General features: G+C 44.0%; 1 protein-coding gene across 6 annotated transcripts in view; it reads right to left on the bottom strand.

The window, feature by feature from the left end:
• The window catches only part of NRK (Nik related kinase), a 118,526-nt gene that overhangs the window by 12,464 nt on the left and 91,551 nt on the right, over positions 1-14,511 (bottom strand). For 4 of the 6 annotated variants that reach the window (XM_064159549.1, XM_064159552.1, XM_064159550.1 and 1 more), the window contains 8 exons: positions 12,621-12,791; positions 11,740-11,869; positions 11,225-11,383; positions 8,891-9,034; positions 7,599-7,733; positions 5,486-5,586; positions 4,016-4,165; positions 627-786 (listed from right to left, as the gene is read on the bottom strand). In XM_064159549.1, the coding sequence (XP_064015619.1) occupies positions 627-786; positions 4,016-4,165; positions 5,486-5,586; positions 7,599-7,733; positions 8,891-9,034; positions 11,225-11,383; positions 11,740-11,869; positions 12,621-12,791 (1,150 nt within the window). Of the gene's footprint in view, positions 1-626; positions 787-1,791; positions 1,961-4,015; positions 4,166-5,485; positions 5,587-7,598; positions 7,734-8,890; positions 9,035-11,224; positions 11,384-11,739; positions 11,870-12,620; positions 12,792-14,511 lie in introns of those variants that run through there. The other 2 variants (XM_064159554.1, XM_064159553.1) reach the window with 2 other exon arrangements.

Here is a 14,511-nt window from a genome sequence, read left to right as displayed (position 1 = left end):
TCTGTCTTTGTTGTTCTTGGTTTGCCCTACACTGTGAAGTCTTCTGGAAAGGTGAAACAAGCAGCTGTCCTGGCTACAGTACAATCAGAAACTCTTCCTGCAAAGCCAACTGCAAGCATGGAGAGACTGCTAATCTATTAGAAATACCCTGGGCTGGCAACACTGTGAATTTAAAGTGATAAAATTAAGAGCCCATTTGACAGCAGTTACAAACCTCTCCACTAACTGATCCCTCCATAGTTGTGAATGTTTAGATAAAATGCTAAGGGCTATGGACAATCAGAGCAGGAAACAGACACCTTTTTCCTCTCTCTAATTCATGTAATTCTCTCTGTGAGAGCTGCTGATAAGCTGCATCTTCAGTGATGTTTGCCTATGTAGTAAATAAACAGTGATGATGCAATGAGCAGTGTGACAGGAATGCAAACTATGATCCAAATGGAAGACCCTGTTGCAGTCCTTGGCTGCCTTAACACAAACATATGCCAATCTGTTCACTGTTTATACATCTGGCTTGCTCAGAGGTTGCTTTATGTGCCATACAACCACTTTGATATGGATAGGAAGAAGTCAGGCTTCACGCAGCAGATTCTTGCATTTAATGAAGTGCTACTTTTCATACTTACCTACGGATGCTGGCATTTCTCCCCACTGTAAGACAGTCTCCTTTGTGAAGTGCCCATATATATCAATGTAGATGCCTTCATCTTCATAGGTGAGCAAAAGCTCCATTCCGCTGGTGTTTGGGAGGATGATAATGGCATGTGGGCGAATAGTCCCCTGGATCTAGAAACATATTTTACTGAGATTTATAGCAGAAAATGGACTGCAATTTTAGTGACTGCATCAATCTAACCAGCCTGGCAGAGCAATAAAAACAACAACTAGAGCTCATGGCTCATGGAAAGTGAAAGAAATGCCTGTTTTCAGAAAGGCTGTGTAGTTTGCTAGCTAGCCTCTGAAACAGGCTTTCTCCCCTGCTCCCCATTTTGAATGTGACAGTAGGCTTGCAAACAAATCAACATTCAATAGTTCACTTCACATTTACCGGTATTGATTGGTATCAAGAAGCCATGGAGCCACTGAGACACAATAATATTTACTTACTCACAAAACACTTGTGTTACATAAATAGAAGAAAAGTGAAATAAATTTGAATTCACAATTAGTTCAGAAGACTGAGGAAGGACAAAAGCTTCCAAGCAATCAGTGCTTTCACTTTCCATGATGTTTCCCTATCCCCAACTCACAGGCTAAAACCTGTAACAACATTTACTGCGAGTTCAGAAGTTACCTGGACCTCTCAAATACAAGCCAGCCTCTCTCCTTCCCTTCCCACATCCTTCACTAGAAAGTTCCCCGTTTCAATGCTGATCAGCACACGCTTTCTGCATGCTACAGGAACAGTGCCTTTCACGCACACAGGTCATTTTAGCAGCTGTTCAAATGCACCAGGATCTCTCCCAGAAGCCAGCATGTCCCAAGTGAAAAAAGCCCAGGAAGTCTGAGTATACAACCACGAAGGTGGGGTTTTATGAAAGCATTTTTGAAAGAGGACAGCCTTAAAAACAACAGCAACAACAACAACAACAACAGAACATTTCCTAGTTTAAAGCACTACTCAAAACAGGATGTTAAATAGTAAATGCCACCGCTGCAGTTCCTATTGTTATAGGAAGCGGATGACTGGAGGTTTACATCGTTTTCACAAGCCAGCAGCACACACACTTATGCACACCGTAAGGGCACAATGAACAGTAAAAGAAGCACTGAAGCTGTACTTGCCCAACTGAACACACTCAGGCCAACCACTTGACTCCGTGCCTCCGCAACAACTATCCGTAACACTAGAACGGGTATCCAGAGCCGCAGAGCAATTTTAATGCGTTGCCTTGGTACTCGCATGAGCGATCGAAGCAGGTAAGAGATGAAGAAAGAGGTGGGGAACCAGGAAAAGAGGCTACCAGAAAGCAAGAGTATCTAAAGTCAGCCTGTTAAAGTCTAGTCTGTTGCCACCACAAAGCTCCTTCAGAGAATTCTCCGATTCTAGCAGATGCTCTTTAGAATAACAAAACAGCAAAAAAGAGAGAGGCACTGTAGCAGCAGATTTATTTCAGGGCGAAGACTCTAAAGGGATAACCTATTTTTAGTGCATGCTAACTTTTGGTTGAAGAGTGCACACAAATGAAGTCAGTCTTAAAGGTGCCCCACATATTCAGGGCAGTCACCTGGGAAATCTCTCTCATCTGATACATAATTATGTTTGCAGCCTGTTGAAAAGCTGAAGCCTCTAAGAAGGTTCACTTTTTTCTTTGCCTTTCTTATCTTGGGCAATTATGCTAATGATCTTTTTGACAAGTCATTATTCACCTTGCTTAGCAACCAGCTTTCAGGGTTGGTATGCAGGCACCACGCTCAGATTTATAAATTGATGTGAATTTTTCCATCATTGCATAGTTAACAAAGTTACTAATTGGCAGATTAAGTAAGCCCTCGAAGAAAACAAATATTAAGTCCCTTAGTTAACAAAAAGAACAACACAGAAATAAAAAACTGATTCAATAGTGTGTTTGGAACACCTACAGAAGTTACTTTATAGTGAAGAGGATTTTATACTTTGTCGTGGTCAGCCATCCTCAAACACTGTGCCCAGCAGAAACAGGCCTGAGAGAAGCTGAAGGCTGTCACTTGTTAGGGCAGCAGTGATCACTTGGCTTGCCCAGGAGGTGTGCAGTTCCATTTTCTTTGAAAGCGTGGGAGAAAAAGTAAAGAAAAATAAATTACAAAGCCCCAAAAGTGTTCAAGGCACAGGCTGCAACATGCAGAACTGGGATGAGGTTTCTTCAGGTCTCCTGAACGTAGCTTTGGGTCACACAGCCTTTGGATACAAGGATGCTGTGGCACCCAGATGTGCTAACCCTCAGCCTCTATGGAGCTTTGTTGACTTAAGGGAGGTTTTCAAGTGTGCAGGCAAGTTCCTTGCCATAAGCTCCCATCAGACAGGAACCAAGGGAGCCTGCTAGTTTCCTGGACCTAAGCCCCAAGTTTCTCTGGCTTTTGAGACTCACAGCTTTGAAAAGAACTATCTGGAACAGCTAAAAATTAAACAATATTAAAACCATAGCAGAGACTTCGTATTGGACAGTCCCATGCCAGTCATTCACTTCAGAGGAAATGACTTTGCTGTTACCTGAGCCTAAGTAGAAATTTAGTGATGACCATCACCTCAATGAACAGATCTACAACACAGTACGTACCATCAACCTGAAATCAACATCTTCATGCCACCTTCTTGGCAATCTAATAATGAGAATACCCTGAGGAGAATGTTAGCATTCTTTTGAATCTAAGGACTGACTTCACAGGCAACTGAACAATCAGATTAGTCTGTAAGTTGGGTTTCTTCAAAGCCCTGACTGAAAGACAAGTCACATTTTATACATGGGGACCAGATCAGTGATCATGTGAAACTAATGCCACTTTGCTTCAAGGTAAAGAAACAGATTATTCACAGGTGCACATGTATACCTGGCTCCTCCAGCTACAGGCGCTCAGTGGTGCACGGGGAACCTGGATCAAGATCAAAATGTTGCAACAGTTGTTGTAACCCAGGCCAAATTTCAGCTCAATTCTGTGATAATTTAATCCATCTTGCTAGTAAGATTGAAAAGCACAGTGGCAGATTGTAGAAGTCACCTATATTCATGTAGATATTATTGTGTCTTTGATTGCTTAAGAAGTCTTACATTTCCAGGCTAAAGCAACTAAAAAATTATCTGTTGATACAACAGGCTGACATTAAACCACTAAAACTGATATTCTCAATGTGGTAAAAGCCTTTTAACAAAACTTCAGTGTTGATGACAGTATGTGAAAATTGGTTTTCTATTAGCTGGCATACAACAATTATTCTCTTACCCTGTCTTTTGAAATACAGCACAACTCTTAACCCGATCATCATCAATATACAGCCCAAAGAACAGAGGCATTTATGTCATCTCTTGGACTATCTTACGTGTGTTGGAAGGTACAGGTCATACACGGATCCAGAGTCCACATCAATGGCATGAAAGCCTACTAGTGAGCCATAGATAACTTTCAGTCTTTGTCCATTCTCAACGGTCAGGTCAACTGACAGTGGTTTGTGATGAAGTGAGGTAAAGGACTGCAAAAAGAAAAATACACTTATGGAATGCAATAAAGCTGTTGGTTCACACATCTAAATAAACTACCTTAAGAATTCTCAGAACTCTTAAGTTAGATATCTGTTTTTGTTAAAGAGTGTGTAGGCAGCTAAGTATCCTTCACCCAGAGTTACAAGGAGAACTGAATAACTCTTCTCTCTCTTGAAAAAACAACAAACAGATTCTAGCAACTACGCAAAAAGGAGGCTGAGCATCACTTTTTGAGGGAAATCACCATCACCTTTGTGAACTCTAATGCACAGCACTGTAACAAGTTATTCACATCCAACAGGATCATGGCTGTTACGGTTCTATGCCTGCTCTCTCCAGTGTATATTCTAATCACAGAAACATCCAGGTTGGAAAAGCCCCTCAGGATCACCAAGTCCAACCTACAACCCTGCCCTACAAGATTCACCTTAAACCATATCCCTAAGCACCACATCCAAACGACCCTTAAACACATCCAGGGTGGGTGACTCCACCACCTCCCTGGGCAGCTCATTCCAGTCCCTGACCACTCTCTCTGTGAAAAATCTTTTTCCTAAAGTCCAATATAAACCTACCCAGTCTCAGCTTGAGGCCAGGCCCCCTTGTTCTGTCTCAAATTACCTGCGAGAAGAGACCAGCTCCAGCCTCTCCATGACTTCCCTTCAGGTAGTTGCAGACAGCAATGAGGTCTCCCCTCAGCTTCCTCTCCCTCAAATTAACCATTCCCAGCTCCCTCAGTCGCTTCTCCTAAGATTTAGTCTCTAGGCCCTTCCCTGGCTTCGTTGCCTCCTCTGGACCCACTCCAGCACCTCCACATCTCTCTTGTATTGTGGTGCCCAAAACTGAACACAATACTCAAAGTGTGGCCTCACCAAAGCTGACTAAAAGCAGCCAATCACTTCCCTACTCCTGCTGCCCACAGCATTTTTAATACAAGTCAGGATGCCATTGGCTTCTTGGCTGCCTGGGCACACTGCAGGCTTATATTCAGCTCCTGTCTATTACAACCCCCAGACCCCTTTCTGCCAGGCAGCTCTCCAGCCACACTGCCCCAAGCCTGTAGCGTTGCTTGGGGTTGTTGTGACCCAAGTGCAAGACCTGGCACTTGGCATTGTTGAAGGTCATCCCATTAATGTTGGCCAGTTGATCTAGCCTACCCAAGTCCCTCTGAAGAGCCTCTCTAACAAGCTACATTTTCTTTAAAAGAATAGTTATGTTTTCATTAACTAGAAATGTTACACAAAGCAACAACAAGCAAAGAGTAGATGAGAGACAGTGATACATCTGAACTGAAGTGAGGCTTCCCTTACCTTAAAAGCCATGAATTTGTGATAAGGCTTTGGAGCCCAAGCATAAATCTCCACTGAGTTTTTCAAAGCAATTACAAGGAATTTGATTCTCTCGTATTTTACTGTAACACAAGAACAATTCCTTAGGTCCCACACAGATGCTTAAATCAAACACCATCTCATCACACAAAATAATTTCAATGGACTACTTATAGAGTATATCCAGCAAGGGAGACTAATAGATTCTGGACAACAGTGTTTAATATTGCTAGTGAGAACAGCTTGACTGAAAACCTGTAGTTTGTTTGTTGTCAGTAAAGGCAGATGACTCTTAACAACATTTATGTATTGCTTTTTAAGTATCTATAAATAAAAGAATAAAATCTTAGTAGTCAGAAAGAAAGGTCTTGACCCTGAAGTTAAGCCAAGCTACTTTAAGTGTGAACACACTCTGACCCTGCTGGTTGTGCCCCAGCTGCTTTTGCAGGAGCGGTGGTTGTTGGCTGAACAGTTTTGTTAGGCTCTGCGGGATGAATTTCCATTTCCCTGTTCATGCGTGGGGTTAAATCCCCATGTGCTAGCGTGGGCGTAGGACTCCCATGCTTCTGGGATGAGTAAGCACTGAAGAGATGAACAATTGCTCTAAGCTGATTAAGGTCATGCAGAGTGCAACAAAAATACATGAAGAGAATATATCACACACTGAAAATGAAGGCTTCTCTGGACATTGTGTTTTCACTCTGTCAGAGACAAGGGTTTGCTTTGGAAACAGAATGCTAGGGTATCACACCCCAGCCCTACTCAGTGTCTGCTTGGCAGGGATCTTTCAAAGATGCAGGTGTAAGGCTGCTGAAGTAAGGCACACTTGCTGAGGGACCGTGCTGGTTTAAGACAGCCTGCTCTCACAAGTCCCCAGGCTTTATCAGCCCTTGCTGCTTATAAAAGGAGCAGTTCACACTGGCTGAACGCAAAGCAGATGCACAAAGAGCGAATAAGGATGCACACTGATCAGGAACATCTCACCTAGGCAAAGAGCAAAAAACTCCAGCAAAATGCAGAACAGCCCTTCCTTTCCCTTTTCTACCTGGACAAGCAAAGGTCAAGACAGAAAAACAACAGCAGCTGTTTTGCCACAGAAGTAAGAGTGGCTTGTCATGTGTAAACACTGAAACTTCCACCAGAAGTCTGCCTAACTTTAGGATAACTGTTTTTTTTACTTTAAAAGACCACACCAAACCCAAGCATGTGCAACTGGAGTGGACTATGTGGGTGCTTAGCCATAATCACAAAGAAAGTAACAGCACACATCTGTTTCATGTTGTCTCTTGGATTTAACCCTTGTCACTTTTAAAGCCATGAGGTATAAAAGGAAACCAACAAAAAAAGTTAAGCAGGGTATTGGTGAGAACTCAGCCACGCTGCTGTCTCCTGTGCTCCTCTGAACCATTCCTCTGTTGGACTCCATAAACTGTTGCACTTTTGTACATCATTTTCCACTGAAGCAAAACCTGCACTCTGTGTATCACACCTCCTCGTGCAGTTAAATGACTGAAACTATCCCAGTACTGATGTTCATCTCAAAGAATGAACTGTCTGAAAGCCAAATAAAAGCAAGATGTTTTCCCAACTCCTATGATACCACTTCCAGTGTGTAGTTTAAACAAAGCTCTGGTTAGGTCTTTTATGATCCTGAGACAGGGATGAGCAGTAGCACATCCAATCTGATCTACCTACGAACTCTGACAAATACCATTTACTAGCACTCTACTAGTCCAGCTTCTTAACGGTTACTCAGGACCAGGAAGAAAGCAGGACAGCACGGGGGTGGAAAGCATCATCCAGCTAAAATCTTCAGTAACTACAGAATGCCTAAAACACCAACTGAGCAACAGATCAGGGCTGGCACTCCCTTCTCCAAGCTGCCAGAGGGAACACCATCTGGTAACTGTGCAAGAAGAGATGCTACCTGGAATGATAGGGAGCAAAGCATCTGCCATGTTTACAGGGAGGTCTGAAAGAACTTAGAGATATTCAGTCCAGTCTAATCCTGAAACAGGGCTGAAGGAAAACACCAGTGCCATGGGATGCACAGTGATGGCTGAGCAGCTCTTTGAGGAGAAAATAAAGTCCTTACCAACTTTGTAGTGCACGCAGCCTTCCAGGTCACCCACGGACACCCAGCCCTGCCGCTTCTCCACCTCCGGGTCATTGCGCAGAATTTTATTCCTCAGCCAGGACAAGTAGTACACTCTCAGCTTGTTCTTCTTGCCTAGGGTTTGGAGAAACAGACACAAGACACTCACTCACTGAGGCATCAACTTTCCCATGCTTGAAAAACCCGAAAGTTTTGTGACCTTGAGTAGAGCAGGTCTCTGTGCCTAGTCAAGGTGTCAGAAGAAAAGCCCTGTGTGACGGTGACGCGTGGCGGGGAACCAGAACATGAGCAGTGCTATGGCACTTAGCACCTGCCCTTACTCAAGCTCCGTGCAAGTTTTTCCACGGCTGAGTCAAACCCTTCCCTCAGGACAAAGAACAGGTTTCTATAGAGCCTGTATTACCAGAAATCCTCACGTTATCTGGCATTTACTCTAACATGAAGGAAGGAACACAGGTATGGCTACAATGGCCAATTTAAGTGACTCATTAAGTTCTAATTAACTGACAATCTTCATTAGTAGTAGATACTTTCTTTTGGATGCCTTTCCAGGTGAGAATCACTTTGTCATCTTTCATCTCAGTCAGTCTTGGTGCTGCTTTATTTGTGAATGCATACAGTCAACAATACAGTCCAAGACCACAGCTTAGCCTGAAGAGAAGGACGCACAAAAACCTGTACCTGGCAATACTCAACGAATGACTCTCGCCACCACCTACCATGGTGGGTTTGGTTGGAAACAAGGACCTGTCATTACTTGCTGGACCCGACCTTGTTAAGTACTAAGCATCCTTTGAGACCACACTCATCCATGGTGACCAAGGGCCTCAGTACCTTGCAGAGCAGAAGTCAAGCTGTTTGTTAGCAGAGATTTAGCATTACTGATGTGAAACACTACAGACCACACTCATGTTACTGCTCCTACATCTCCTTAAACATAGCATGAGGTTATTAATGGTATTTTAGCATCAACCCATCACAGAAAGAAGCAAAGACTGACAAACTGTAACTTGCTGAGAGTTAAAGATATGAAAGGCTTCATACTTCCCACAAAGCCTTTTATCCATTAACGAGGTAATGAAATATCCCAAAGCCACTCCAAAATGAGACTGTAAATGTTAAAAATTCAAGAGAGTTTTCCTATTAACAAGAGTAACTATCCTGTGATTTTCTGTAAGAGGAAATTCCTCAACCTAGTTTATAACCTAATTCTTCTTTTTAATTGCTTCCAAACCCAAGGCAGGTCAGATACTTTTAGATGCTGAACTAACCTGATATAGTAATTAGCACATTGAGTCCTTCCAGAACATCCATTTGCTGGAATCGTCTCCTCGTTATCAGTGTATAAACTCTTCCTTGCCCACTTCTGTCCAGCAGCCACAATCCATTCTCTGTTCCCACCAGTAAATTTACTCCTGTTGATACACAAAAAAAACCCAGCCCACATAAATCCCCTAATGATTCTGAAGCCATCGAGCATTCACTGTTTTGAGAACCAATTCTTATTTGGTCTCACTTAATGGTACCTGATAATTTTTCTGTTGCTCTGTGGATGACCTCCAGGAAAATTTAATAGGGAAAAAAAAGGACCTCACTGTTAGAGTTTTTACCTATCATAACATTAATATGGCCATGTAACTTGGACATCAGTGCTGATTTCAAGAGAAAGGAAAATGCTTTCTGAACTCAAACTTTTCAGGTGACCTTGGTAAGCGACTGTGAACACTGCAAAAGTACCAGTCCAGCACCACTCCACTGGCAATACAGAAGATCCAACTAAATCATCTAAGAGACCCTAGGTATAAAAAAACTACAGCCAGTACATCTCTCTTTATCTAAACACAGCACTTGTGTCACAGCAGGACTAAACTTGTGGGAAGAAGGGCTGCTGTTAAGAGTGTTTGATTGAAAACAGTCTGGTTTGTGAGAATGCTTTCAAAGGCCAAATTAAAGTGAATCCACCTGAAACTCAACTGCTCCCAAGGAAGTGAAAGCTCTAGTGGGTTGCTGACATCAGAGGATGTAGTCAATTGTGTTCAGCTGGCATGACAGCTATGTTTCCTAATCAGTATGTTCTAAAGAAACACCATGAGGTACCTTGCTGTAACAAGAAACCTCCTCTGCTGGCGATGCTCTGATGACTACCTGGTGTTCTTCAGTCTCAATGCACATTTAATTACAGACCTTACCACACAGCTCTGTTCTTAATTTAAAATCTCAAACTCCTACAAACATGCATTACTCAAAATCTGTGAAGCCCTAAGCTGGAAATCCACACAGCATCTTGGAGTGCATTAAGAAAAGTGTGTCCAGCAGGTCTAGGGATGTTCTCCTCCCCCTCTATTCTGCCCCGGTAAGACCACACCTGGAATGCTGTGTCCACTTTTGGGTTTGCCAACTCAAGAGAGAGAGATCTGCTGCAGAGAATCCAATGGAGAGCTGTGAAGATGACTGCAGGATTCAAATATCTCTCCTGTGAAGAAAGACTGAAACACCTGAGGCTGTTTAGTCTTGAGAGAAGGCTGAGAGGGAATATTATCAACATCTATAAATATCTGAGGGGTGGGTGTCAAGATGAAGGTGCCAGTCTCTTTTGGTGGTGCCCAGTGATAGGACAAGGAACAATGAGTACAAGCTAGCACACAGGAGGTCTCACCTCAACATGAGGAGACATTTCTTTACAGTGAGGGTGACAAAGCACTGGAACAGCCTGCCCACAGAGGTGGTGGAGCCTCCTTCTCTAGAGACTTTCAAAACCTATGCAGCCTGCACTAGGTGATCGTGCTTTGGCAGGAGGGCTGGACTTGATCTCCGGAGGTCCCTTCCAATCCTTAACATTCTGTGATTCCTTTGGATGATGTTCTATCTACTTCATTCACTCTCCATTCCAGACTCAAAAAGTGAGAAGTAACAGTCTGGGTGAGTCTTATATAATACTCCTGTTCTTCTGAAGTAGAAGATGGTTAAAACAACTCAAGAGCTTACCTAATGCAAGACTGGGACCAAGTCTACAGTTGCTGGAAACTGGTTTGACTACACTCATCTTGACTTTACAGCATGTGAACCTGACCCTGCGAAAATGGTGATCCAGAAAGGTTCTGAGTAAGCACTGACAGGAGGAACTTTGGAAGCCAAGCTTTTGGAAAGACTGACACCTGACCTGCTGCTTCAGATTCTTGGAATACCTAACACACAGGACAGCAAAAGCCTTCAGTTTTGGATTGTTTCCACCAAGTCAGTGCTTAGTGTGATCAGCTATACTCGTACACAGTCAAGACAAGAATAATTAGCATGAGCTGCCTAAGTTACTAACACATATGCAACTTTTGGCTCTTCCAGCAAGCACAGTTCCAGTTTGGTGCTCAGTCAAAACATTTTCTCATTCTGATGCACAAAATTCCTTGCAACTGTAAGTCATCTGTTTGCCATCTTCCACCAGGGAGGCAATGTCATGTGAGTGACGCAGGTACCTACTCAGTGATCCACTCTGGGACTTTCTGACAGGAGAGGTGCAATACAACTGCGAAATCTGCCTTGCATGTTCTGCCAGCCTCTCCTTCTGCTGGCTTCCCTCCATACACATGCCCAGATACTACTGAGCTTACCCCATAAAGCAGCACAAAGGACCTCTGAGTTGAATTTCTTCTTGTATTTACGGATTTCTGGGCTGTCACTCTGCGGGCGGATATTGGTTGGGTTGACATTGACAACCGAGCCCTTCCTTGCATTTTCTCTCCTGACAGGCTCAGGTTTTGCATTGCATGCTAGGAAGAAAAACACATGCAGTCATGAAAAGTGTGACTGGCTGCATCTCACATTAGACCATAACGAAAGGAACCTCAGAGGGGCAAGAAAACGCTTAGCATTACACAGTGAAAGAAACACACATCTGGAAATTCCCTCTGGCATTCCTTAAGCACCAGAAGAGTGAGCACAGCCGCAGAGCAAACCACATAGGGAAGAAGGGCAGAAACAGTACAATGGAAATTGACAGCAATGTAAAGTTTCAGTTTCTGGAGACGTTAGTGGCAGCTTTTGCTCTGAAGCAATAAGCCCTCCTCATCCTGATAACAAAAGAAACCAGGAGTGGCATTTTATGAGAAGTGTAAAACATACTCACGAGAACTACAGGAAGGTCCTACTGGACTGGTGGGAGGGGTGATTGGCAGAAGTCTAGGATCTATGAATGAAGTGAAGGATGTTGTAGATGATGTACTGCTCTTTGAAGGTGTGCCTTCAGTGCATGGAGTCTACAAGGAAAAATAAGAGCTGCTTCAGGAAGATAATGCCAGGGGAGCAGACAGCACAGAGAGGTTCAGAAGAAATGGTGTGTGGCATACTCAGAAATGACAAACAGTCTTCAAGCAAGGTGTTGCATTGGGATGGCTATCTAGGCACTGCACTGAGATAACCAGTCCCCAGAAGAAAAGCACCTAGATTATTCCCTGCTGTCTTGTCTGCAATAAAGCATTGTTCAAATGCTGTTGCCTCGACTGAGGCAATCTACAACGTGACCCAACCCCTGACAGATCTGTTATCTGCCTCCAGTGACAAGCTTCTCCCCAGGGTTCTCCTGTACTCCTCTGGGGCTGCTGGGACAGGCTGCCGTGGCCCCTGTACACTTTCCTCTGACACTCAGATGGAATAAAACCAGGGACAACGAGCAGGAGACAAGAGCACTGCACTGCTGATGCGATAGGTAAAGCAGCAGAGGGTATGTGCCCTTCTAGCTTGTATAAAAGGAAAGAAAAAAGGAAGGAAAGAAAACGGAGTAGAGAGAGTCAGGGTCAAAGAAATGAAACAATAATATCTGTTACAGAGTTCAAGATTCCTTAACTGTCTGCTACATAAAATTTCTAGAGAAAAATAAGGGATGCAGTGAAAAATCTCATCACAAAGAGACAGGATAGATCATGTGTAAAGGCTCTCCATCTCAGACTCTTAAAGGCTGGAGACAATTGCTGGTACACCTGCAGTTACACCTGCAATTCCATCTCTTACCTTATTCAGAGGTTTGTTCTGAGATTCTTGGCTAGTCAGTGACACTTTTGGTGGGTTCACAGAGTCTGAAATTTGGCTTTGCTGGAGAAGATCTGGCAGGAGATAGTTCTGGTTGTTTATACTCCAGAGGCCTTCTTGAATGCTACAAATTTGTTTCCCTAAAAGCTGATCCTGCACATGAGAACACACAGTTTAACTCCACACTTGGCATATTCCCATCGCGTGGTGCGGTTCTTGATCATTAGGGTACCAAATGACAAGGAGCTGGGGAAGGGTGCTCTGTGTGGTGCACCATTTAGAGACAAGCCCTACAGAAGGATTAAAGTGAAAAATTAAATACAGAAGCATGTGGCAACTACCTGAGATGTGAACACAAGCTTCCACTCCTGGAGTGCTCCACAAGTGGTCCTCATCTATGTTACCTCAACCATAGGTAAAGAAGCAACTTCATCCTCAGAGACCCTCGAGGCAGAGCCAAAGGACTTGTCCTAATGTTATAGGCCTGACCTCTACCTATCACAGGCACTTGGTTCTGGACCTGCATTTAGTTCAAAGCTCCTTTCCATTCATTTCATTGCTACTTTCCACTTAATCAGGAAATCTTATTCTAGAATTCAGTAGGGTCCAGTACAACGATGCTTGGCACTGCAGACAGATCCTCACAGAATCCCAGCAGCTTCAGTGAAATACCTGTCAACACTGCAAGGTGTGAGGTACCACTAGGGAGCTCTTCCTGACAGCACAAAATACAGAGGCAGAGGTCAGGTTCTGGGAATACGTGGCTAGAAGCTTTGAGGGAAGGAAAGAAGGGATGTGTAAAGCAAGTGGTGTCCCAGATGGGAAGGGCTATACCCCCACCTGTCATCAGTCAGGGCACCCTACTACACACCTGGAAGGTAGAGTGACATCAAAGCAAAAAGCACCATCAAACTTGAGCATCTCCCAGCTGTTGGCATTTAAGCCATATCTGTATACTGTACTGACTTTGATAAAGAACCTACTGAAACCAGATCAGCTTTTGTGAAGGCTGGCCAAAACATGAATAAAAGTAGATCATTCTAAATAAAAGACATTTGCCTTTTAAAAGCCAAGCAATTAACTAGAAATCAAACTGATGCTCTAAGTAGCTTATATTTTAATTTAGATATAAAGAACCAAACCATAAATGTCAGTATTTGAGATCAGGGAATCAACACAGTATGTTCACAGAATCAACCAGGTTGGAAGAGACCTCCAAGATCATCCAGGCCAACCTAGCACCCAGCCCTGTCCAATCAACTAGACCATGGCCTAAGTGCCTCATCCAGGCTTTTCTTCAACACCTCCAGGGACAGTGACTCCACCACCTCCCTGGGCAGCCCATTCCAATGCCAATCACTCTCTCTGTGGAGAACTTCCTCCTAACATCCAGCCTAGACCTCCCCCAGCACAACCTGAGACCGTGTCCTTGTTCTGTTGCTGGTTGCCTGGAAGAAGAGACCAACCCCACCTGGCCACAGCCTCCCTTCAGGTAGTTGTAGACAGCAATGAGGTCACCCCCGAGCCTCCTCTTCTCCAGCTCCCTCAGCCTCTCCTCACAGAGCTGTGTTCCAGGCCCCTCACCAGCTTTGTTGCCCTTCTCTGGACATGTTCCAGCACTTCAACATCTCTCTTGAATTGAGGGGCCCAGAACTGGACACAGTACTCAAGGTGTGGCCTGACCAGTGCTGAGTACAGGGGAAGAATAACCTCCCTTGTCCTACTGGCATACACTGTTCCTGATCCAGGCCAGGATGCCATTGGCTCTCCTGGGCACACTGCTGGCTCATGGTCAGCTACTATCTATCAGTACCTCCAGGTTCCTTTCCTCCTGGCTGCTCTCAGCCACTCTGTCCCCATCCTGTAGTGCTGC

Source organism: Pogoniulus pusillus, chromosome 19 (assembly GCF_015220805.1).
Source record: "Pogoniulus pusillus isolate bPogPus1 chromosome 19, bPogPus1.pri, whole genome shotgun sequence".
In the NCBI taxonomy this organism is placed as follows: domain Eukaryota; kingdom Metazoa; phylum Chordata; class Aves; order Piciformes; family Lybiidae; genus Pogoniulus; species Pogoniulus pusillus.
Note: the sequence above shows the minus strand (reverse complement) of the source record. Positions and strands in the feature narration are given on the sequence as shown.